General features: G+C 44.4%; 1 protein-coding gene across 1 annotated transcript in view; it reads right to left on the reverse strand.

Annotated features, from left to right (window-relative positions):
• Positions 1–5,669: 5,669 nt before the first annotated feature.
• The window catches only part of LOC311243960 (transcription factor CP2-like), a gene marked incomplete at its 5' end in the record, with an annotated part of 21,280 nt that continues 1,369 nt past the window's right edge, over positions 5,670–25,580 (reverse strand). The window contains 6 exons of the mRNA XM_084333367.1: positions 5,670–5,831; positions 7,070–7,121; positions 11,423–11,565; positions 12,520–12,629; positions 14,052–14,142; positions 25,469–25,562. Coding sequence (XP_084189493.1) covers positions 5,794–5,831; positions 7,070–7,121; positions 11,423–11,565; positions 12,520–12,629; positions 14,052–14,142; positions 25,469–25,562 — 528 coding nt within the window. The 3' untranslated portion in view covers positions 5,670–5,793. The remainder of the gene's footprint in view (positions 5,832–7,069; positions 7,122–11,422; positions 11,566–12,519; positions 12,630–14,051; positions 14,143–25,468; positions 25,563–25,580) is intronic.

Genomic DNA, 25,580 nt, shown 5'->3' on the forward strand with positions numbered 1-25,580 from the left:
GCCACTCGACACGGTCGAAGGCCTTCTCTGCATCCAGTGAGAGTAAGGCAGTGTCTGTCGCCCCCTTGTGGTTATATAAAATATTGAGCACACGTCGGACGTTATGAAAACCCTGTCTCCCTTGAATAAATCCATTCTGGTCTTCCCCCACCACCCTAGGTAGAAGGACCTCCAGTCTTCTTGCAATAATTTTACTAATAATCTTGGTATCCGAATTTTGGAGGCTGATTGGACGCATATTTTTACATTTTGTATTAGATTTCCCTGGTTTTGGAAGTAAAGTGATTAGGGCTCCTCTCATAGATGTGGGGAGAAGACCATTCTCGAAGGATTCCTGAAACATCTCCAAGAGGGGTGATATTAATTTAGTTTGGAATTTCTTATAAATATCTATGGGGATGCCATCTGGGCCTGCTGCTTTTCCAGCCTGCATACAGCCGATTGCATCAGCAATTTCAACGCCAGTTATATTTTGATCTAAAGCCCTACTTTCCTCCTTTGAAATTTTGGGAATATCTAGGTCGTCTAAGAATTGTGTTTGCATGTCCAGGTTAGGAGAACATTCAGAGCTGTATATAGCCCATACTGTTACTGTGGGACAGGATTGATTGAAAACTTTAGGGGAACTATTTTACTATTTCTTTCACTATTTGGGCAATTTTACACAATTCCTGTGAGTTTATGGAACACATCTGTAAGGTTTCTTTCAAAAAAATTAATTGTTTTGTATTTTTAATCAAGTACTCAAAAACAGCATTTTTCTACCTCAAAATGTTAAGCCGTTTGAGGTGGAGTGTGAGGGAGAGTCTCTGATGATGGTCTGTATTATCTACTTTCATTATACTACCGGTACTTATATTCAACCTCGATATGTAGACCCTCATCTGCACCTTTGTTTACAGTTTTTTTTCTCTCGTATATTTTATATTCAGATTTAATTAAATAGTTTACCGTTTATTTTTTCTCATATTTTTATATTCAGATAACATTTTATTGCCTATATATATATATAAAATATATGCCTATATTGTCTTTCTACTATTCCCCTGCCCATACCTGTACCTCCCATCAATAAAGGAATATCTTCTCTTCTCTACATCTTCTACAATATATTCAGATTTAATACCAGTCTATAGTCTAGTGTTTAGTCACTGTTCATATCTATAGTTCATACCTCATTTTAAACACTGGCTACATTGGTTATATTATCCAGTGTATTCATTTACACCATTGTCTATAATGTGTATAGCTGCTATTCACTCTGTTCATACTGTACACATCAATAGTTAGTACTGTATATACCCCAGCTTTTTCATATCGTCTACATACATTATGTACATTACTAGGTTAGATTAAAATGTATCGTCATCGTACAGCGCAACGAAAAGAAGTTTGGAATCCAACCAGAGTGCAAATGTAACAGTAAAGTGCGACAGTAATATACAATGTACAGTTGTATAGAATATATAAATTAGTACTAGTTAGTGTCATGCTAATCAGATGTATGTAGAGTTGTAGTATTAATATGTACAGTGATAGACACTATAGTAGTAAGCCATACTGGCCACTGGCCAGCAGTGTAACTATTAAGAGTAGGTAAGGGATATGTACAGATGTACATATAGTATCTACAGATATGTAAAAGGATTATGTGCAGGTATGTAGACAGATGTGGATATATATATATATATATGGTAAGAATAAATATATATACAGTGTATACAGCATTTACAGTACAATGCACAATTGTAATGCACTTTACTGATCCTTTGCACACTGGTTACCCGCCAAATACAATTAGTTGTACTCTGTACTTGTACCTCGTGATGATAAAGTTGAATGTGTACAGAAGAAATAAAGACAAATGCCGACGTATAGATAAGTATTTTAATCAATCTGATGAGACGGGGGGTGTGAGGATGAACATCTAAAATGTCAAGCTATCCACGTCACGTTAAGTAGCACAGCCTGATGGAACAGAATCCTCGACAGCGTTCCACAAGCAGGCCTGGTAAACCAAACAACCCACTACATGTATTAGTATTTGGAAGTGGCGATAGTGGTGACGGACTCAGATCTCTCGATCTGATATCCAAAAACAATGGAGGAGGAACACACGTCTTGTTAAAAAGGTGATAAAAACAAACAAAAAAACAGCCAAAGTAAAACATGGTTTCATCACAAAATATTGAATCGATTAGCGGGTGAAAATGGCCAAACCGAGGTAATGACACTGTTCACGTAAGATAGCGGGATGGCGTGTAGACGCCGGGAGGTGTCAGTGGTGTCGTCACGGTGATCACTGATGTAGACGGCGTTCAAATTCATGAGTGAAAAACCCCAGCTGGGGTGAGATAATGACAAACAACACTGATACGAGTCTCTTACACAAATATGTGCCACGTCCAACAAATACGTCGCAGGTAACATGTACTGTCTGATGCCTCGTCTCCATTGGTTATGTTCAGCCTGGCTGGGCTATATAGCCATGGTCTAGCATGGTACGGTATGGTTGGGTTTGTGTCTCCATTGCATTTCTTGTAAACTCTCCGGCTGCTAGGCAACCTTTCAAAATCCACACCACCGTGGCGTAGCGGAGATTGCGCTCGTCACCAACGCAGGAGATGCTGGGTTCGAGCCCAGCTCTTGGCGTTGCTACCAGCTTGGCTGGTCGTTCATACTAATACAATTGGCAGTATTAGGGAGTGGGGAGATGGTGGGTGGGAATCCGGCGTTGTGGACAGCGACGCCTACAGGTCAGGTCTCGGCGCTTGCTCAGCGGGGGCAGGACTTGGTGGAGATAGCGTGCCCTCCCCAAGCGTTACACTTCACAGAGTCCTCGCTGCCAAGTGAAAAGACGTCACTGGCAGTCGCCGCACGTATCGGAGGAAGCGTGCGATCGGCTTCGGGACGCCCTTGTACCGACTCGTAGGAGAACATGCGTACAACGACCAGGTAGGGGAGGGGGGGGAATTGGCACAATGACTAAATTGGGACGGGGAGAAAAACAGAGAAAAATTGGAGAAAGAGAAGGTTAAAAAAATAAAAATCCACACCACCAAGCTTAACACATCCTGCGCCAAAAACGTTGTACAACGTGATTCAAGTTCATGCTAATTCTGCCATTCCACGGCGTACGACGTTATTGAGATCATATTTAATTTTTTCGCCATGGTATTCAGAATGCCCTCACGGAGCCTGGTCTGATACAGTGGGAGCCTGCACAACTCTGCAACGCTTCAATACTGCCGCCTGGTGGATGATCGGCGAGTTACAACCGGAAATGGATCGAGTCGATCTCGGTGCACCGGGGAAATGCGTCCGGCACTCACATAATGTTGCGGGACTCTAGACACACGTCCGTGTGTAGCGATCGCTGCCATAACGCAATAATCGATATGATTTGGGCGTTTATTATGATTATACAAACCGGAAATGGATCTAGGAGATCGCCGTCAAATAAGTGGGATCTTTTTCCTCCAGTCTCATCGGCGAACAGTAAGAGGACGCTGACGTCATTTTCAGCGCGTTTGTTTATTATTATTCATGCAAACTGCTCTGATCAATATATCACCCATACTACATAAAGCATTTACTGACGATCACGGAATTATAAACGACCCCCCCCTCCCCCCGTTCATCCGCGCATGATAAGTCATAACGTTTAGGATCATGTACAGTTGAAATTTTTAAGATAGCGTGTATCGCCAACAAACGGCAGTAATCTATATATGCGTTTATGCCTATAACTAGCGTTCTAGGAATTACTGCAGAAAACGATAAAAACATATTTATATTCAAGACGGTATTTTCGTATGAATCTATGAATGAAAAAGTAAAACGTTCCTACATCCTGAACGATAGATAATCGATGTTGAATGGGCCATAGTAATGTCAATTTAGCAATACAACTTAAAAAGTTATAGCCCTGCAAAGAAGGTAAACATCTCCATAGGCTTAGACTGGTGGCAGTGATCATACATTGATGGATATAAGCGTGGCAGTTAATGTGTTAACTATGACGACGAGACAACAGTCCCAGCTGCGTGTTACTGTTCCGCAACAGTAAGTTACTTCCGGGGTAGGCCTGATTGGCCCCGACCGGCACGTGACGCGGCAAACTCAGGACGCGCAACGAGGCTGCTGAGAGCTGTCGCGCGGAAATAGGCTGTCTATTGCCATTCTCTAACACAAACTCTAACCTTAACCAGCTCCTTAACAGCGCCTAAACTTAACCGCTCTAACCTTAACCAACTCCGAAACAATGCCTAACCTTAACCTTAACCATGCCTAACCTTAACCATAGAAAGAATATTGCCATTCTCTAAGACAAACTCTAACCTTAACCAGCTCCTTAACAGCGCCTAAACTTAACCGTTCTAACCTTAACCAACTCCGAAACAATGCCTAACCTTAACCTTAACCTTAACCATGCCTAACCTTAACCGGCGAAAGAATACACGTTAAAAAAAAAATCACGTTAAAAAATAAAAATTTGATGGGATTCGAACTCGTCAACAACGGACCGCAGGATAGCAGGACCGCTGCTCTGCCAGGTGAGCTGAAGCGCCGAATGAAAATCATGGCGGATTAGGACGGTTACATAATTCCGCAAGCTCTGCCGCTCCGCTCTGCGGAGCGTGCCGCGCGGCAGAGAAAGTTGCGCGTCACGTGCCTGTCGGGGCCAATCAGGCCTACCCCGGAAGTAACTTACTGTTGCGGAACGGTTAAAAGCGTCCCAGTTGGCTTTGGCTCAAGTCTGACCAGGTTGTGAAAAGGGGTCCGTCTCTGTGTGCAGCACAGCTCAACCCTGGCTAGTGGAGACAAGGCCACCGCACGGCTGAACCCTGGCTAGTGGAGACAAGGCAAAAGAGACTATATACATATACCACGGTGCTCTGGTGTGTAGAAAAACACAGCTACACACAGGAGCGGGGTGGACAGCGAGGTTGACAGTGACACCCCTCAGCTTTCAGCGGGGCAAAATGTCCCTTTTGTATGTCCCAGTCGTCGTGGCAACACCGCCTCTCGAGGTTCAGTCTGTGAAGAACGTTTCCATTCAGGCTCCGTTGGACCCGGTAAGGCAGCCTAGCAGGAGGAGGAGGTGTGTGTGTGGGGGGGGGGGGATCCATGCTACACCGCAGGTTGAGGGTTAAATTCCAAGCACCATAAGACTGATAATAATACAAATTAAAAAAAATATTAAAATAAGGGATGAGCAAAGTCTTGATTCTGAGAGCTTTGGCACGCCAGATAATCAAACGGACAGAAAGAAACAGTGGTGACCTGTGGTGCTTCCATTCTCCGTCCTGCGGGCGACACGAGAGAGAGAGAGAGAGAGAGAGAGAGAGAGAGAGGAGAGAGAGAGAAAGAGACAGAGGAGAGAGAGAGAGAGAGAGAGAGAGAAGAGAGAAAGAGAAGAGAGAGAGGAGAGAGAGAAAGAGAAAGAGAAGAGAGAGAGGAGAGAGAGAAAGAGAGGAGAGAGATAGAGAGAGAAGAAGACGCGACCTTTCAAGAGAGACGTCGGGGGGGGGGGGGGGAACGTCGCTCCGACACGGCGACTCGGAAAACGGAGTCGCTCCTTTGCGAAGTAAGACAATAAGGTACAGGAGAGGAGGGAGGACCAGGCGCTTCGACCCGGGCAGGCGGTCTCTGGAGAGCGTGTCGGGTGTGCCGGGGGGTCGTCGGATGATGAGGTCATCTCTCCCTGGCGCGGTCCGGGACGAGCGGAGGGAGGCTGATGCTGGGGTCTAACAGGGAGAGAGAGAGGAGGCTATGCCGTCAGCCTGGTCTTCACTTCAAGATGATGTGGTAGCCGTCGTTTGCCTCGTCTGGTGACAGAGAGGGGGAAACAGGACACGCTGGTTAATAGAATAGAATAATAATAATAACTTTATTTGTATAGCACTTTTCATACAGAAGTTGCAGTTCAAAGTGCTTCACAACAGTAAAAAAAAATACAGGCATAAGCAAGCATAAAGAAGAGAGGTAGCAAGGTAAGGTAAATCACAGTGTTTCACATTAGGATCTAGCATCCCAATAGGCCTCTCTGTTTAAAGTTTCATTCAGTAATACAAATAATAATAGAATAGAATAGAAGTACTTTATTGATCCCGAGGGAAATACAGCACCACAGATCGCTCACAGTAAACATTTAGGTAGTAAAAAAATCTAAAATCACGAATAAGAATAAAAAATAAAATACAGTCAGGGATATACATTCTGATTCTGAGAATGTACATTCTGAGATAAGGGTGCTGCTGTAAGTGGTTTTCTTTTCAGTTCACTGATGGTGGCGCTGACCTCTCCTGTTTAATGTAGGCCTACTTATGCCGTTGTTTTGTTAAAGCTTAAGTAAGTGCTCCTGGTTGGTGCAGACCCCCATGAAAATCCAACCCCCTTTAAGACTTGGTTCCCGCTATGGGTCTGACAATAGGTTTCCCCGTCTGTCTGTCTGTCTCCCTCTCTTTTTGCACGGATATCCTCAGATGGATATTCTCCTGGAGAGGAGATCTGATAATGAATGATTTGTAATTTATCAGTGATTTTCTAGCCCCTTTTTTATACTGACAATATTTATACTGGTTTGAATAAACACATTGATTATTTTTCCACTTTTTGTTGAACAAAGGTTTAGGAAAAGGAAAGAATTAAAAGGTACTGTAAGTGGTATTTCTTTGTTAAACTATGTGTTAAATAGCTCTACATTCTGATATAGAGTGTGTGGTTAGTAACATGGGTCTCCCAGTCCCTCTGCTCTGACACAGGAACTACAGTTCTGACACATAAGAACTATGGTTTTGACCCATAAAAACTACAGTTCTGACCCATAAGAACTACAGTTCTGACACATAACTACAGTTCTGACCCATAGGAACTACAGTTCTGACACATAGGAACTACAGTTCTGACACATAAGAACTACAGTTCTGACCCATAAGAACTACAGTTCTGAAACATAGGAACTACAGTTCTGACACATAAGAACTACAGTTCTGACCCATAAGAACTACAGTTCTGACACATAGGAACTGCTGCTCGGTCACCCGTCGCTGTCGAGCTCTCGTACCTTTCATTGTGTCCAAAACAAAACACACCTCATCCTGGAAGTTCTGGATCATCTGTTGAGAGGATAGAAACGCCACGTTAGAGGCAGACAGTCCATACTGATACTTCACTGCCACTATACCAAATGGTTAACCTTTTCACTACAACCCTTTACACGGGCATCGACAAATCCTTGCTTCGCCGCCTACAACTGGTGCAGAACGCAGCCGCGCGCCTCCTCACCAAAACAAAAAAACATGAACATATCAGCCCAGTTCTGGCCTCGCTCCACTGGCTGCCTGTCCGCTTTAGGATTAGGATTTTAAATTAGCCCTAAATGTTTTTAAATCACTAAATGGCACGGCCCCTCCCTATCTGTCCAAACTCCTGCACCGCCACACCCCCCACCGATCCCTCAGATCAGCTGACCAGCTGCTACTGGTGGTGCCTAGAACTAGGCTCAAGACTAGGGGAGACAGAGCTTTCTCCACCGCAGCGCCTAGACTGTGGAACAGCCTCCCCCTCAGCGTACGGACCGCCCAGACCGTGCAGGCTTTTAAATCACTTTTAAAAACCTACCTGTTCTCCTTGGCCTTCCCCCCCACTTAATCACCACTAGACCCCTGGCCCTTCTATCCTCTTTGTTTTACTGTGTCCTACCTGTTTTTATTACTTTCATTGCTTTACTATGTTTTTAATCTTATATCTTGCATCATATTATTTAGTTTTTATTACTTTCATTGCTTTATTATGTTTTTAATCTTATATCTTGCATCACATTATTTTATTTTTATCAACTTGCCTGTGAAGCACTTTGGTGCCAGCTGCCGCTGCCTGGAAATGTGCTATATAAATAAAATTGACTTGACTTGACTACAACACTACAGAAAGATAACCCTTTCACTGCCACACTACAAAGGGTTAACCCTTTCAATGCAGCATGACAAATGGTTAACCCTTTCACTGCCACATGACAGAAGGTTAACCCTTTCACTACCACACTACAGAAGGTTAACCCTTTCACTACCACACTACAGAAGGTTAACTCATCACTAACGAGCACATGGATCCTTACCTCATCACTAACGAGCACATGGATCCTTACCTCATCACTAACGAGCACATGGATCCTTACCTCATCACTAACGAGCACATGGATCCTTACCTCATCACTAACGAGCACATGGACCCTTACCTCATAGATAGATAGATAGATAGATAGATAGATAGATAGATAGATAGATAGATAGATAGATAGATAGATAGATAGATAGATAGATAGATAGATAGATAGATAGATAGATAGATAGATACTTTATTAATCCCCTTGGGGAAATTCAGGGTATCTCGCAGCTCACACAGTATACAGACATTAACAGTTCTCATTCAGTTATTACACGTTATGTCTGCATCATGAATTAAGAAATAAGCACATGATAAAATTCAATTAAATCATATCCATCAATATTAATAGGAGCGTGATTAGATAAAAGCAGGTGTATAAAACAGTGTATAAAAACAGGTGTAAAAACAGGTGTGTGGGTCAGAGGTCAAGGTCCCTCATCACTAACGAGCATGTGAATCCTCCTTAGCTCATCACTAATGAGCATGTGGATCCTCCTTACCTCATCACTAACGAGCACATGGATCCTTACCTCATCACTAACGAGCACATGGATCCTTACCTCATCACTAACGAGCATGTGAATCCTCCTTAGCTCATCACTAACGAGAACGTGAATCCTCCTTAGCTCATCACTAACGAGCACATGTATCCTTACCTCATCACTAACGAGCACATGGATCCATACCTCATCACTAACGAGCATGTGAATCCTCCTTACCTCATTACTAACGAGCACGTGAATCCTCCTTAGCTCATCACTAACGAGCACATGTATCCTTACCTCATCACTAACAAGCACATGGATGCTTACCTCATCACTAACGAGCACATGGACCCTTACCTCATCACTAACGAGCACATGGATGCTTACCTCATCACTAACGAGCACATGGACCCTTACCTCATCACTAACGAGCACATGGATCCTTACCTCATCACTAACGAGCACATGGATCCTTACCTCATCACTAACGAGCACATGGATCCTTACCTCATCACTAACGAGCACATGTATCCTTACCTCATCACTAACGAGCACATGGATCCTTACCTCATCACTAACGAGCACATGGACCCTTACCTCATCACTAACGAGCACATGGACCCTTACTCATCACTAACGAGCACATGGACCCTTACTCATCACTAACGAGCACATGGATCCTTACCTCATCACTAACGAGCACATGGACCCTTACCTCATCACTAACAAGCACATGGATCCATACCTCATCACTAACGAGCATGTGAATCCTCCTTACCTCATCACTAACGAGCACGTGAATCCTCCTTAGCTCATCACTAACGAGCACATGTATCCTTACCTCATCACTAACAAGCACATGGATGCTTACCTCATCACTAACGAGCACATGGACCCTTACCTCATCACTAACGAGCACATGGATGCTTACCTCATCACTAACGAGCACATGGACCCTTACCTCATCACTAACGAGCACATGGATCCTTACCTCATCACTAACGAGCACATGGACCCTTACCTCATCACTAACGAGCACATGGATCCTTACCTCATCACTAACGAGCACATGTATCCTTACCTCATCACTAACGAGCACATGGATCCTTACCTCATCACTAACGAGCACATGGACCCTTACCTCATCACTAACGAGCACATGGACCCTTACCTCATCACTAACGAGCACATGGACCCTTACTCATCACTAACGAGCACATGGATCCTTACCTCATCACTAACGAGCACATGGACCCTTACCTCATCACTAACGAGCACATGGACCCTTACCTCATCACTAACGAGCACATGGACCCTTACTCATCACTAACGAGCACATGGATCCTTACCTCATCACTAACGAGCACATGGACCCTTACTCATCACCAGTGTTGTGCTAGTTACTGAAAAATAGTAACTCAGTTACTTTACTAGTTACTTCATTTCAAAGTAACTTCGTTACTGTACTAGTTACTTACACCCAAAAGTAATGAGTTACTGTGAAAAGTAACTATTTAGTTATTTAAAAAAAAATTAAAAAAAAAATTGCTCAAGTCCCATGCCCCATATACTCAAAATCGGTTGATCAACTTGACAGTTTCCATTCACATCACCGAACTCTGCTAAGCAATGTGGTCTAGAGCGTTTCATTATATATTCCCTCCCCGCTGTATGTATATTTCTCTCCCACCCACCCACCCCCTCCTAATGTACAGTCCCCTCCCCATCATATGTATATACTCTGTCAGGATCTAGGGGTAACAGTACTGTATATTTGAATACCGCTTATGTCACAAATGTATCAGTACTAAATACCTATATGTCCCTATGCCATAAATGTCATGTATGTTGTGTATGTCATAAATGTCTATATGAATTGAAAATGGGGGACCCTGATGGAAACAAGACAAACGTCTTTCTCAGGTCTGCATCCCCTTAACAATTGTATGTATTGAGCCGTACTGTATTGTACCCATTCTGCAATCTGTTAAATAAAGTTTTCATTCATTCATTCATTCATCCATTCATTAATTCATTCATAACCATCTTGCAGCGTTGTTATCAAAGCATTGCAACGTTAGAATAGTTAGGATATCAATTGTGCATGAAAGGACTATATTTATATTGTTTGATTAGTATTATGAGATTCCCTGGCAGATTTCGTACAGTCAAAATCCGTTGATCTTGAGTTTCAGTGAACACATTGCACTCACCGTCACCAGTCTGCGGTGGTCGAGATGTAACGTTAGTCCAGTTGACTCCAGCAGCCCTTCAAACATGTTCTTTATCTCGTTTCCATGTTGTATATTAATTATCTCTCCAAGTAGTTGCTAAATGGTTTGTTAGTTTGTTATTATTACTGCGTTCTTATTATGTAGATTCATAGCGAGCGTCCTCTTGTTGTTTACTGTAGAGAGCGCCTATTTCTTTCAGAACGTCAGTGGCCAATCAGAAGTGCGAAACCAGAATGAGGCTACGGAAAGAAATAATAATAATAATAATACTTCATTTTATATAGCGCCTTTCAGTCTACAGTAAACAAAACAAACGCAGGCGAAATAAGGACGCTCGCTATGAATCTACATAAAAAGAACGCAGTAACGAACTAACAAACCATTCAGTAACGTAAGTAGCGTTACTGAATTTCAAAAGTAATGCGTTAGAGTACTAGTTGCGGCAAAAAGTAACTTCGTTTCTGTAACGCGTTACTTTGTAACGCGTTAGTCCCAACACTGCTCATCACTAACGAGCACATGGATCCTTACCTCATCACTAACGAGCACATGGATGCCAGTAGGACCCTGTTTAAAGATCTGACTGATCTGTCTGGACGAGATGTTGAACAGCTGCGCGATCTTCTCTGTGAGCTCGGACCCCGTCAGCTCCTCCAGGTAGATGGCGTGATAGACTGCGGACGGGACAAGAAGACCAATCATGTGACCCTCTGGTTTCGATCCTGTCCAATCACAATCGTCGCTTCCCTCGGACAAACAAAGGTCTGAACTGTATGTGACGCTCAAAGACATGTTGTGAACGTGTCATGTCTGGGCTTCAGACGAGAGCTACCAGTGTGACCGTCTGTGTGTGAAAACTACGACCGTGGACAATGGAATTCAGACACAAATCCCCTTTAATGGGCAGCATTTCTTCAATTCTTTTCAGTTCCGATTTGAGACACTTTCATATGCGGTCCTTTTTGCAACGTGAAAATCAGTCATATCAGAATTCATGCGACTCTTCGGTCACGTTAAGTTAAGTGCTTTATTGACAGGACAGAGATAAAATGGGAGATAGATGGGGAGGACATGCAACATATGTCCTGGGCCGGATTCTAACCCAGGACGTTGCGATTACGCTGCAAGCGTATTTTACGTGGTGCGCCACCGGGGCGCCCTGTATCGAATCTAATCTAATCTACATTGTAAGGAAGGACAGAATGACCGGCGTTCCATATACTCCTAGTGAGAAACCTTTGCTTTTGTCATGAAAAGACTGGGCATTGTTAATGTTTTGTATTATTATGTATGTATGGGGCGACAGTGGCTCAGGAGGTAGCGCAGTCGTCTGGTAGTCGGAAGGTTCCCGGTTCGATTCCCGCTCCTCCCGGGCAGCGTGTCGATGTGTCCTAGAGCAAGACACTTAACCCATAACTGCTCCTGATGTGCAGGTTGGCACCTTGCATGGTCGGCTACGCCAATCGGCGTGTGAGTGAATTGGTGAATGTGAGCAACAAAATTGTAAAGCGCTTTGGATAAAAGCAGCTAAATAAATACACCATTTTATTTCATTTAATTTGTATTACTCAGTGTATGTATGCATTATGTTGCAGCGGATTTGCAGGCAAGCAGACTGCCAAACTGACCAAAGAAGGTGTTGTTACTGGTAGCATCTCCGTTTTCATGCTTCTGTTCCTGCTCTCGCGCCTGCTGGGACTCCTGGCACACATAGACAGTCAGCCTGGGCCGTACCACCCTGTAACACACACATAGACAGTCAGCCTGGGCCGTACCACCCTGTAACACACACATAGACAGTCAGCCTGGGCCGTACCACCCTGTAACACACACATAGACAGTCAGCCTGGGCCGTACCACCCTGTTACACACACATAGACAGTCAGCCTGGGCCATACCACCCTGTAACACACACATAGACAGTCAGCCTGGGGGCCGTACCACCCTGTAACACACACATAGACAGTCATCCTGGGCCGTACCACCCTGTAACACACACATAGACAGTCAGCCTGGGCCATACCACCCTGTAACACACACATAGACAGTCATCCTGGGCCGTACCACCCTGTAACACACACATAGACAGTCATCCTGGGCCGTACCACCCTGTAACACACACATAGACAGTCAGCCTGGGCCGTACCACCCTGTAACACACACATAGACAGTCAGCCTGGGCCATACCACCCTGTAACACACACATAGACAGTCAGCCTGGGCCATACCACCCTGTAACACACACATAGACAGTCAGCCTGGGCCGTACCACCCTGTAACACACACATAGACAGTCAGCCTGGGCCATACCACCCTGTAACACACACATAGACAGTCAGCCTGGGCCGTACCACCCTGTAACACACACATAGACAGTCAGCCTGGGCCGTACCACCCTGTAACACACACATAGACAGTCAGCCTGGGCCATACCACCCTGTAACACACACATAGACAGTCAGCCTGGGGGCCGTACCACCCTGTAACACACACATAGACAGTCAGCCTGGGCCGTACCACCCTGTAACACACACACAGACAGTCAGCCTGTGCCGTACCACCCTGTAACACACACACAGACAGTCAGCCTGGGCCGTACCACCCTGTAACACACACACAGACAGTCAGCCTGGGCCGTACCACCCTGTTACACACACACAGACAGTCAGCCTGGGTCGTACTAGGGCTGGGCGATACGGCCTCTAAATGATATCACAATATTTCTCGTCTCTATCACGATACACAATATATATCGCAATATTTTGACATTTCCTCTAAAGCACTTAAAAATGCTTGATTTAACCCTTTGATGGATACAGTCATGGCCAATATGATCATTATAATAGTCCCTGCAACATATGTCTGCATTAAACCATGAGGATGCTTTAAAAAATAATTAAATGAAAAGTAATACACACATAGACAGTCAGCCTGGGCCGTCCCACCCTGTAATACATAATAATACACAAGAAGATGAAAAACATTGCGATGCATTAAAAAGGACATTTCACAATTCATTATTCAACCTCTGAACCACAAGCACCCAATTAAATGATGCACATTAGCGAGAACGCTCCATTTGTAAGCCTAATGCGTTTTTTTTTTGCACACAGCATCTTTCGCGGCGGCACAGCAGAGCGATGTGAACCGGTGACCTCACCGTCCCTTCAGTGCGTTAAAGAGCCGGATCCCGTCCGCCGGGCCGCAGATCTGAATGACGTCTTCCCTGGTGAGCTTCAGCAGGTCGGCCCCTAGGGGGAGCGGAGACAACACCATTGTTTGTTTGTTTGTTTGTTTGTTTATTAACACAGTTAAACAGAAGTAAAAACAATACATAATAAGTTATAACGATTGTGAAGGAGAAGTCAGAAGCCTAGAGGCTTATCAAGAACTTCCCCCGTTTTATAAAATCAAACATACAAAAATACAAAAATATGCATATTATAAAATACCAGAATACATTAAAAAGATTTGTGTTAATACAAACATACATACACACATATACTGTGTACATAATAATATATAAAAACCCACCCACCTGCCTACAAACCTACCCACCCACATAACCAAATGCATACCTACATGTATGACCTATTATCTATCTACTACTTTTGGATGAGAATTCTTTTGTAGTTTGCTTAAAAAATAAGCAGAGATGGAGATTTCCTCAGCATAGGATCAGCTGCATTCCAAAGATTGGACCCTCTATACCTCACTGAGAACTGCCTACGTGAAGTACCACAATAAGGTATATGCAGGTCCCTGGACTGACGTGTAGCATATGAATGAACATCTGAATTAAAAGAAAAAAAAACTATTAAAACCATTTGGTAGGTTAACCCTTTCACTGCCACACGACAAAGGGTCAACCCTTTCCCTGCCACACTACGGGAGGTTAACCCTTTCACCGCCACACTACAGACGGTTAAGTGAGTAAGTAAGTAAGGCTTTATTTCTATAGCACCCTTCCCAGCACAAATGCACAGAGTGGAATGCCTTGAAAACAGCCAATTTTTTAACAAGGTGCTCAAAAAGTCCCTGAAATTCAAATCAACCATTCGCATTGAATGTTTTGTTCATCCATGATACAATTGTTCTGAATCAAGAAAGTTTTTTTTTTTGTTCTCTAGGGCTAGTGGTGATGTCTGTCCTCCTCTAGGTGGCATTAAACCTGCTGGTCTCTAGGGCTAGTGGTGATGTCTGTCCTCTAGGTGGCATTAAACCTGCTGGTCTCTAGGACTAGTGGTGATGTCTGTCCTCCTCTAGGTGGCATTAAACCTGCTGGTCTCTAGGACTAGTGGTGATGTCTGTCCTCCTCTAGGTGGCATTAGACCTGCCGGTCTCTAGGACTAGTGGTGATGTCTGTCCTCTAGGTGGCATTAAACCTACTGGTCTCTAGGACTAGTGGTGATGTCTGTCCTCCTCTAGGTGGCATTAAACCTGCTGGTCTATAGGGCTAGTGGTGATGTCTGTCCTCTAGGTGGCATTAAACCTGCTGGTCTCTAGGGCTAGTGGTGATGTCTGTCCTCCTCTAGGTGGCATTAAACCTGCTGGTCTATAGGGCTAGTGGTGATGTCTGTCCTCTAGGTGGCATTAAACCTGCTGGTCTCTAGGGCTAGTGGTGATGTCTGTCCTCTAGGTGGCATTAAACCTGCTGGTCTCTAGGACTAGTGGTGATGTCTGTCCTCTAGGTGGCATTAAACCTGCTGGTCTCTAGGACTAGTGGTGATGTCTGTCCTCTAGGTGGCATTAAACCTGCTGGTCTCTAGGACTAGTGGTGATGTCTGTCCTCTAGGTGGCATTAAACCTACTGGTCTCTAGGACTAGTGGTGATGTCTGTCCTCCTCTAGGTGGCATTAAACCTGCTGGTCTCTAGGGCTAGTGGTGATGTCTGTCCTCCTCTAGGTGGCATTAAACCTGCTGGTCTATAGGACTAGTGGTGATGTCTGTCCTCCTCTAGGTGGCATTAAACCTGCTGGTCTCTAGGACTAGTGGTGATGTCTGTCCTCCTCTAGGTGACATTAAACCTGCTGGTCTCTAGGACTAGTGGTGATGTCTGTCCTCTAGGTGGCATTAAACCTGCTGGTCTCTAGGACTAGTGGTGATGTCTGTCCTCCTCTAGGTGGCATTAAACCTGCTGGTCTCTAGGACTAGTGGTGATGTCTGTCCTCTAGGTGGCATTAAACCAGCTGGTCTCTAGGGCTAGTGGTGATGTCTGTCCTCCTCTAGGTGGCATTAAACCTGCTGGTCTCTAGGACTAGTGGTGATGTCTGTCCTCCTCTAGGTGGCATTAAACCTGCTGGTCTATAGGACTAGTGGTGATGTCTGTCCTCCTCTAGGTGGCATTAAACCTGCTGGTCTCTAGGGCTAGTGGTGATGTCTGTCCTCTAGGTGGCATTAAACCTGCTGGTCTCTAGGGCTAGTGGTGATGTCTGTCCTCCTCTAGGTGGCATTAAACCTGCTGGTCTCTAGGACTAGTGGTGATGTCTGTCCTCTAGGTGGCATTAAACCTGCTGGTCTCTAGGACTAGTGGTGATGTCTGTCCTCCTCTAGGTGGCATTAAACCTGCTGGTCTCTAGGACTAGTGGTGATGTCTGTCCTCCTCTAGGTGGCATTAAACCTGCTGGTCTCTAGGACTAGTGGTGATGTCTGTCCTCCTCTAGGTGGCATTAAACCTGCTGGTCTCTAGGACTAGTGGTGATGTCTGTCCTCCTCTAGGTGGCATTAAACCTGCTGGTCTCTAGGACTAGTGGTGATGTCTGTCCTCTAGGTGGCATTAAACCTGCCGGTCTCTAGGACTAGTGGTGATGTCTGTCCTCTAGGTGGCATTAAACCTGCTGGTCTCTAGGACTAGTGGTGATGTCTGTCCTCTAGGTGGCATTAAACCTGCTGGTCTCTAGGACTAGTGGTGATGTCTGTCCTCCTCTAGGTGGCTTTAAACCTGCCGGTCTCTAGGACTAGTGGTGATGTCTGGTGATTGCATTTATTTCTATTAGACCAGTGGTGCCCAACCAGTCGGCCGTGGTCGACCAGTAGATCAATGACATGCAATATAATTGCCACGAGCGATGGGATAATGTTAGCTACTGAACAGGCTAAGCTAACTAGCGTTAGCCGTTAGCTTAGCGTTTGCCATTGCTATGTCTGTCTACTATACTTTCTTGTTCGAATGCATTTATTTCTATAGACCAGTGGTGTCTCTAATGTTATCTAGCTACTGATCGCTACTGATAGCTCCCGATATCATCAGTTTGGTGCTGGCTAACTAGCGTTAGCCGTTAGCTTAGCGTTTGCCATTGCTATGTCTGTCTACTATACTTTCTTGTTCGAATGCATTTATTTCTATAGACCAGTGGTGTCTCTAATGTTATCTAGCTACTGATCGCTACTGATAGCTCCCGATATCATCAGTTTGGTGCTGGCTGGCTAACCAACGTGAGCTAACGTTAGCTGCTAGCCACAATGCTATACTATTATACTGGCATATTCCATTCATCTTAGCATGTAAGCTAACAAAATCAGCGCCGATGAGACTAAACTCCGCTTTTGGTGTTCAATGGACCTGTCTCAAAACCCTGCCTTCTTTTGTTGATCCTCCAATCACAGCTGTCGCTTACCTCGGACTTCCTCGTACAAACTTTGTACCTCGTACAAAGTTTGTACGAGGAAGTCCGAGGTAAGCGACAGCTGTGATTGGAGGATCAAGAAAAGGGGCAGGGTTTGAGACAGGTGTTGATGTTAGTTTTGTTTCATCAACAAATGAGAGGCAGAACACACAGTGAATGTATCCGTTTTGTTTATTGCACGTTCTTTGCTGAAAAATAAGTGCTACAGTGGCTATACTAGACTAGTACTAGGCTAAGCTAACTAGCGTTAGCCGTTAGCTTAGCATTAGCCCTGGGAAACGCTCAAAAGCGAACTCTACAACACCATCCATTCGTGAGAAAAGGGGGTGGGTTATATTGACAAGGCTTGACAACAGAAGTTCAAATATAACTTCATATTTATTGGTTATTTGTTTATTTTATATCAGCATCCATTCTCCGCCGCCGTGTTAACACTCTTCCTGTTTACATTTTCGAGTGTGACATCATCGCCTACGGCAAGCGTACACGCTCAAAACGCAAACCGTAAACAGAACCCGGAGCGAACCAAGACTGAAGTGTGTACACAAACTAGAGGGGGGAGAGGGAGGGGGGAAGTTCGCACCCAACCCGGAATGAGGACGGTACGGACCGGAACGGACCGGAATGGTGAGTGAGAAAGCACTCTAACTGCCTAAGAAACGGGCACAGAGGCACTGAAAGAGGATTTCACCCATCTAATGAACACACTAGACTACTAGATAAATATCAAGATGTATCCATCAGTGGACCAATTGCATGCTTTCGCAGAGGACAAGAAGCCTTCAGTCGACTCCTTCAGACATTAAGCACCCCCACAGCCCAAATGGAATGATAAAAAAAAGTACCAGTCGACTATCAGCAAATTTCGGTCAATCAAAGTTTTTTATTTTCAAGGATGTCACTCGAAGGATACAATTAACTTTTAAATGCTGTTTTTTTAAGCAGCTTCTTGGCCTGCTTGCCAGCTAGAGCAAGCTAGGGCATCACACGTGAACAAATGAGGAAAAGCAGTTGGAGCGCAGGAGACAGCGACCCGTCAGATTTGATTTACTGCAACACTACCATCACCGACATCTAAGAAGGGAGCTCCCCCCTTGAATGGCCCTTCTAAGGTTTCTCTCCTCCACATTGCCTGTGGTGCATTTTTTCCTATTGCTAGGTTTTAGTGAGTTTTTCCTTACCTTCGCGTGGGGTATGTCTGGGAGTGTTGCATTTATTTTACATTCTTTGGACTTCATGGTGTTTTTGTTTTGTTCTTGACTTATTGTGATGTTTCTTCTTGACTTGTTTAACACTTTCAGAGCCCAAGCTTAACCTTGATTTACCGGTTGAATGCCCACCATCCACTTCAATGTTAGAGTTAATAACGCCTAATCTATGTTTTAAATTATGGCTATGTGTCTAATCTGCCCGTCGCTTATCAATGACTCGTTTTCCAGTCAACATTGTCGAAGCGGATTTGTTTTTTTATCGGTTCATTTTCGTTTTATAGCATTTTGAAAAGCCCTCGTTTTCAAGGAAAATTAAAAGATTCCATGATAAAAGACGTTTACTGGAATATTCTAGAATACACAAAAACTTTGTAATTTTTCTGCCTATTTATGAATAGTTTTCAAATAAACGTTAGATTATCGATAGTATATGTGTACGTATGCACGCTCAACAGCGATCGCGCACACACACACACATAGGGCAAACGCTCAGATCTCAGCGAATACTGGCAACATCACCTCCTGGTTTGGGAATAGCACTGCACAAGACCGGAGCAGACTACAAAGAGTGACACGTTCAGCCGAACGCACAATTGGAGGGGGGCTTCCCACCCTCCAGAACATTTACAACAAGCGGTGCAGGGGGAAGGCTAAGAGAATCATCAAGGACTCCAGCCACCCGAACAACTGCCTCTTTGAACTGCTGCGGTCAGGCAAGCGATACCGGAGTCTTAAGGCGAGCACAGAAAGACTCAGAAGAAGCTTCTATCCCCAGGCCATCAGGCTGCTAAACGAACAATAAACACTATGCAACAACCATCAAATGCACACAGCACACACACCCACACGCACACACTCACTTAAACAAACAACACACTGCAGCACCCACTCTCCACACTTTAGATCACACAAACACTTTATATTTATTGATAAAGGATTTGCACTACAACTCGTACACCTACTGTAAATTGTACCTAAATTGCACCTCATCCCATTTCTGCCTTGCACTATATAGTATTGTATATTAAGGCTGAGCCCAAACCCTGTTTTTAGGGTTCGAACGTTCGCCAGGGTTACCGAACGAACGTTCGAACGTTAGTTTTTTGTAAATTTTTGAATAAAAAAATAATTTTATAAAAAAAAAAATTTATATAATTTTTTTTTTTTTAATTATTATAGATCCTACGGAGGGCGGCATTGCATAATCTATTGGTGAAAAAACATGTTGTTTACAGTGGTGGCTGTTCATGTAAACATGTAATTAAACAAAGCACTCAGAAGAAAATAAACAAGCTACTGAGTACTGCATAAAGTTCCTACTTATGATAAACAATAGCCCTTGCACACCGCAGTCACGTAAGAGGCTAGATAAACAAATGCATTCGTTTTGTGGCATTAGCGTTATATAGTTAGTGTTACACATTCAATAACAGGTATTCACTCTTGGTCGACGGGAAGGAGAGAGGCGCGCGCCTCAGCTCCTTCCACCGTCTACCTAGGAACGGGGGACGACAGAGAGACACCGGCGGGGTGCCGCCGGGCTCCCAACACGCCTGCCGCCCGTCCGCCCTCGGCCAGAGTTGTTTACAACGCAACCACCTCCCGCCATGAAGCTCGCGCTTCATTCATTCATTCATTTATTAATGATCCTTCCTCAGCGGGGAGCTACGGAGTCTGTTCACACTCTGTTGTGCTTCTCGGTCTCGCAAGCAGATAAATGTATTGCCGGAAGTAAAAAAAATATATAAACGCTTGCCGATTGGTGGTAACAGCAGAGGCGGGTGCAAGCGGTGTGACGTAATTGGCAGAATCGCCTGTCAATCAAAATGGTTCTATTGCATTGGTTGAGACAATAGTATCCAGCTACAGCCCGGCAGAGACCACACTGGTTGAGCCGAGCGCACTCGGGGGACGCGCCGCTTCACATCGCCTCAACGTCGCGCGCCTGCTTTTTTTTTTTTTTCACCGAACGTTCGAACCTATTAATTAAAGTCCGAATGTCAACGTAACGAACGAACGTTCGAACGTTCGAACATTCGGGCTCAGCCTTATTGTATATTAGTACACTGCATAGTATATTGTATAATATATGGTAACTCGGTTACGTCTATTCTGCATCGAACATTGTACATATGTCTATACTGAACACTGTGACCTAATTTTTTTACTTCTAATTTACATGCTATACTATGTTATTTTATTTCATACTTATCTTGTCTTGCACAGTCTCTGGAGCGTAACAGTAAGAAGCATTTTGTATAAAAGTATTCTGTACTTCTGTACAACTATTAAAGAAACTTGAACTTGAAACTACAACTCTGATTATCCCAAGACTGGTAAAATAGATTCCTTACCTCAGATCAGATGTTCTCCAAAAAGATCATTCCAATTCCTGATCGTCATTCCAAAAATCGATCACTACTGTCTACTATCGATTGGCTTCTGTGAATATATATTCCAGGCTGATTCCCGTCCCGCGATGACTTCCATGTTGAGCAGACAGCTTGCCAGCTCAAGGAGCCAGCTGGCTCCGCCTCTACATATCGACTGTTCCCAGGTCAGTCTAAGCGACTGATGTGCAGTTACTCAGGGATAGACGATAGGGGGCGCTTTTTTCCATTCTGAGCTGCTGGAGGAGCTGCTGTACCAACGGGAGACTCGGTTGATGAAATATGAAATCAGATCGCTAATAAAACGCTAATACACATTGTGGGCATTCAGGCATTGGGCTGATAAAACGGCATATGACGTCATGGGCACTGAAAGTGTTAAAGAAGACGTGTCCGGCCCATGGGGACATTAACGTGTGTTGTCGGGCCTTACCAGGGCCGGATTAACGACCGGGCTGTCCGGGGCCGCGGCCCGTGGGCCTCTAGTGACGAGGGGCCTCCAAAAAAGGCCCCTCGTCACTAGAGGCCCCAACATTTATTTTATTTTATTTTATTTATTTTTTTGGAGGCCCCTCATCACTAGAGGCCTTTTGGAGGCCCCTCGTCACAAGAGGCCCCAAATTATTATTATTATTTTTTAAACTTTTCTTTTTCTTTTTTTGGAGGCCCCTCGTTCCTATGAACTGTACTGTATTATTTGTACCCATTCTGCAATCTGTTAAAGGGGCTATGTACTGCTATTCCTAGCACTATTTGGGCAACTTTACACAATTCCTGTTAGTCTATTGAAGACATCTGTAAGGTTTTTTTCAAAAAAATGCATTGTTTTATATTTCTAATCAAGTACTCAAAACCATCATTTTTCAGCTCCAAGATTTCAGGCTGTTATGGCCTGGCTCCGCCCATAAGCACTTTGAGTGACAGTCAGTCCACACAGTCTGCAACTGGTATGAATGAATGAAAATGAATGAATAGACAGAGAGAGAGGTAGACAGAGAGAGGTAGACAGAGAGAGATAGAGAGAGGAGAGAGAGAGAGAGAGAGAGAGAGAGAGAGGGGGGGGGGGGGGTGCGGAGGAGAGAGAGAGAGAGAAAAAAAGACAGGCCGGGGCAGATTGAAACCCGACACCTCTGCATACTCTGGAGGGAGAGAGAGAGAGAAAGATAGAGAGGGAGAGAGAGAGGGAGAGAGAGGGAGAGACAGAGAGAGAGAGAGAGAGAGAGAGGGAGACAGAGAGAGAGAGCACTTGGGGGGGGGGGACCTGCCGCGCCACACGGGAGAGGGGAGGAAGGGAGGCCCCCCCCCCCCGTTTTCGAGAGGGTCCCACCTCCCGTGTGGCGCGCAGGTCCCCCCCCCCCCCCCCCCCCCCCACCCCCCAAAGTGCTCCCTCCCTCTGTCTCCCTCTCTCTCTCTCTCTCTCTGGCCATGGTTAGACTAGTGTATTCCTGGCGTTTTTTTATACGTTTTTGAATACGTTTCATGTCCCTATTACACAGAAATGCGTTTTTTTGGCGTTTTTTTGTGGAATTGTGTTTGCGTTTTGGAGATACGCTAAAAACGCGCCGACAACAGCGTGTAGTCTGCACAGAGCTGTTGTTGCGAAAACGCCCATGCGCAGTAGATACCATCTGCGTGCCCTTCCGGTGACAACAGTGTGTGTGTGTGTGTTTGTGTTTGGGACATAGCTCCGTGTCCCAAATAGCTTCAGCTACCATGTGTTGTCAAGTTATTGTTATAAGGACCCCAGTCCAAGCTACAACAGTCTGCATTCCCTTAACAATTGTTTGTATTGAGCCGTATTGTCTTGTACCCATATGCAATATGTTAAATAAAGTTTACATCCATTCATTCTGCTAGCATTACCGATTGCATGAGCAGCTGGCTAACGTGAGCTATCAGGATTCAGACCCTGTTAGCTCAGAGCTCCTCTTTCAACTTAACAAGCATTAAACAAAATGGCCCAGTCATCTATTCACCTTTGTTTAATACACACAGCGTTGTCTCTAATGTTATCTAACTACTGATAGCTCGCGATATCATCAGTTTGGTGCTGGCTAAGTAGCGTGAGCTAACGTTAGCTTCTAGCCACAATGCTATATTGTTATAATGGCATACTCCATTGACGTTAGCATGCAGCTAACAATGCTACCGATCTTTTTTTAGACTAAACTATCCGCGCTTGGTGGTCACTTGTGTTGATGTTAGTTTTGTTTCATCAACAAATGACAGGCAGAACACACAGTGAATGTATCCGTTTGTTTATTGCACTTTTATTAGGCTTTGCTGAAAAAGAATTGCTGCATTGGGTAACTAGGCAAAAGATGGTGGCCGCCTTGTTGACATTTGCTTTGTAGGCACATTAAAGTTCTGATTGGTTGAAATTGCCTTCATGTTTGCCACCTACTGCCACCTACTGCTTTGGCAGTGTACTACATCAGTGTGCTCGGGTGACAAAAACGAAAAAAAACGAAAGTGTGACTCGAGGCGCAGGACGTCGCGGCGAAACGCATATGACAACAATACGAAAATGATACGAAAGGTGTAACCGCCGCCTCTGTCTCTCCCTCTCTCTCCCTCTCTATCTCTCTCTCTCTCCAGAGTATGCAGAGGTGTTGGGTTTCAATCTGCCTGCAGTATGAGGAAGTAGGCGGGCATTAGCTCCAACCACAGAGCCAATCGCATCACTGTGCGCTACCCAGCGTCCGAATGACGTGACTCAGACGTTCAAATCAAAATGGCCTGATTTACTGGAGGAGGAAAGGGGCTGAGCTGAATCAGAGCAATCCGCCAATATGGTATTTAGACACTAAAACACATTGATACGAACTCCTATTACTATAATACAATGCTAGAGACTGAAAAATGACATTTATAGTACACGTCACCTTTAAATAAAAATGTCATTAATTCACAGACAGTAACACAGGACAAAAACACATTTCAACTCCCTCCCTTCCCTAATTATAATTTAAATTGACATTCACGTAAAAGTAAGCTTACTATTATATTCTTGTCTCCAAAGTTTGTGCATGTTTTTCCTGAGGATGGCGCCATCCCCCATCTAAACATGATGCGTTTCTTTTCTCTTCTTGATTGATTGATTGAAAACTTTATTAACAGATTGCAGAATGGGTACAGTACAGTACAGCTCAATAATTGTTAAGGGGATGCAGACCAGAGAAAGACTTTCGTCTTGTTTACATCAGGGTCCCCATTTTCAATTCATCATAACATATATGACATACATGACATACAGATAGACAGTACTGCTACATCTATACATTTATGACATACCAGATTTGCAAATACAGTACTGTTTGTGATACGAAAAGAGTCCAGAAAAGAGAGTATACATTTGACGTAGAAACTGTACATTGGAGGAGGTTGGGTAGGTGGGGTGGGTTGGGGGGTGGGGGGGACTGTACATTGGAGGTGGTTGGGTGGGGGGAGGGGGGTTGGGTAGGAGGGTGGGTGGGTGGGGGACACTGTACAACTGTACAAGGAAAACTGTACATTGGAATATTGACAAAACCATACTTGGTCATTTACTGTACATTGGAGGGGGTTGTGTTAGGACATTTACAGGGGCCAGTTTCGAATTGCAGTCTCCCGTAGGTGTTCTTTGAGAGTGTTTTTGAAAGTGGGTAGTGATTCACATTTCTTTACAGCTTTGGGTAGGGCGTTCCACATTGATGTGGCATAATTGCGAAACGTGTTTAGTCCCTTGTTTGAGCCGAATCTGGGTTTAACATGATTTGTGGAGCTCCCTCTGGTGTTGTGATCGTGGTATTCACTGACCTTTGGGAAGTATTTTGACATGTACATGGGTACCTTGGTTGTGTAGTGTATCTTGTAGACCAGGCCCATTGCAAGTTGCTGTACTCTGTCGTCTACTCTAAGCCATCCTAGGTTGTCAAAGTGGGCAGGGGTGATCAAAGTCCTTTTAGCTTGGCCCTCAGAGCCCACCACTTCTAAATATTCTATATATTTTTTAAAGTGACATATAAAAACGCCACTGTGCGTGCGTGCACGTGTATGTGTGTGTGGGGGGGCCTCCACAAGAATCTGGCCCAGGGCCTCTGAAGTCTTAATCTGGCCTTGGGCCTTACAAATACATTTGATTTGATTTGATAAAAAAAATATATATATTTGATTCAGAACAATTGTTTTGATTCAGAACAATTGTATCATGGATGAACAAAACATTCAATGTGAATGGTTGATTTGAATTTGAATTTTAAGCACCTTGTTAAAAAATTTGCTATTTTCAAGGAATTCCAGGCCTCCACTTTTTTGGGTAAAAAATCAAGCACTTTAAGCACTTCAAGGACCTGTGCGAGCCCTGCTTACCGGAGAAGTTGGTGAAGAGTCGGCAGTAGGGTGAGAAGCGGTTTCTGTGGAGCCACTGCTGTGCGTCTTGCGGCGTCGCTGCAGGCAACAGATTCTGAGGGAAGGGACGAGG

This window comes from Notolepis coatsorum (genome assembly GCF_963971535.1).
Source record: "Notolepis coatsorum genome assembly, chromosome: 17".
Taxonomy (NCBI): domain Eukaryota; kingdom Metazoa; phylum Chordata; class Actinopteri; order Aulopiformes; family Paralepididae; genus Notolepis; species Notolepis coatsorum.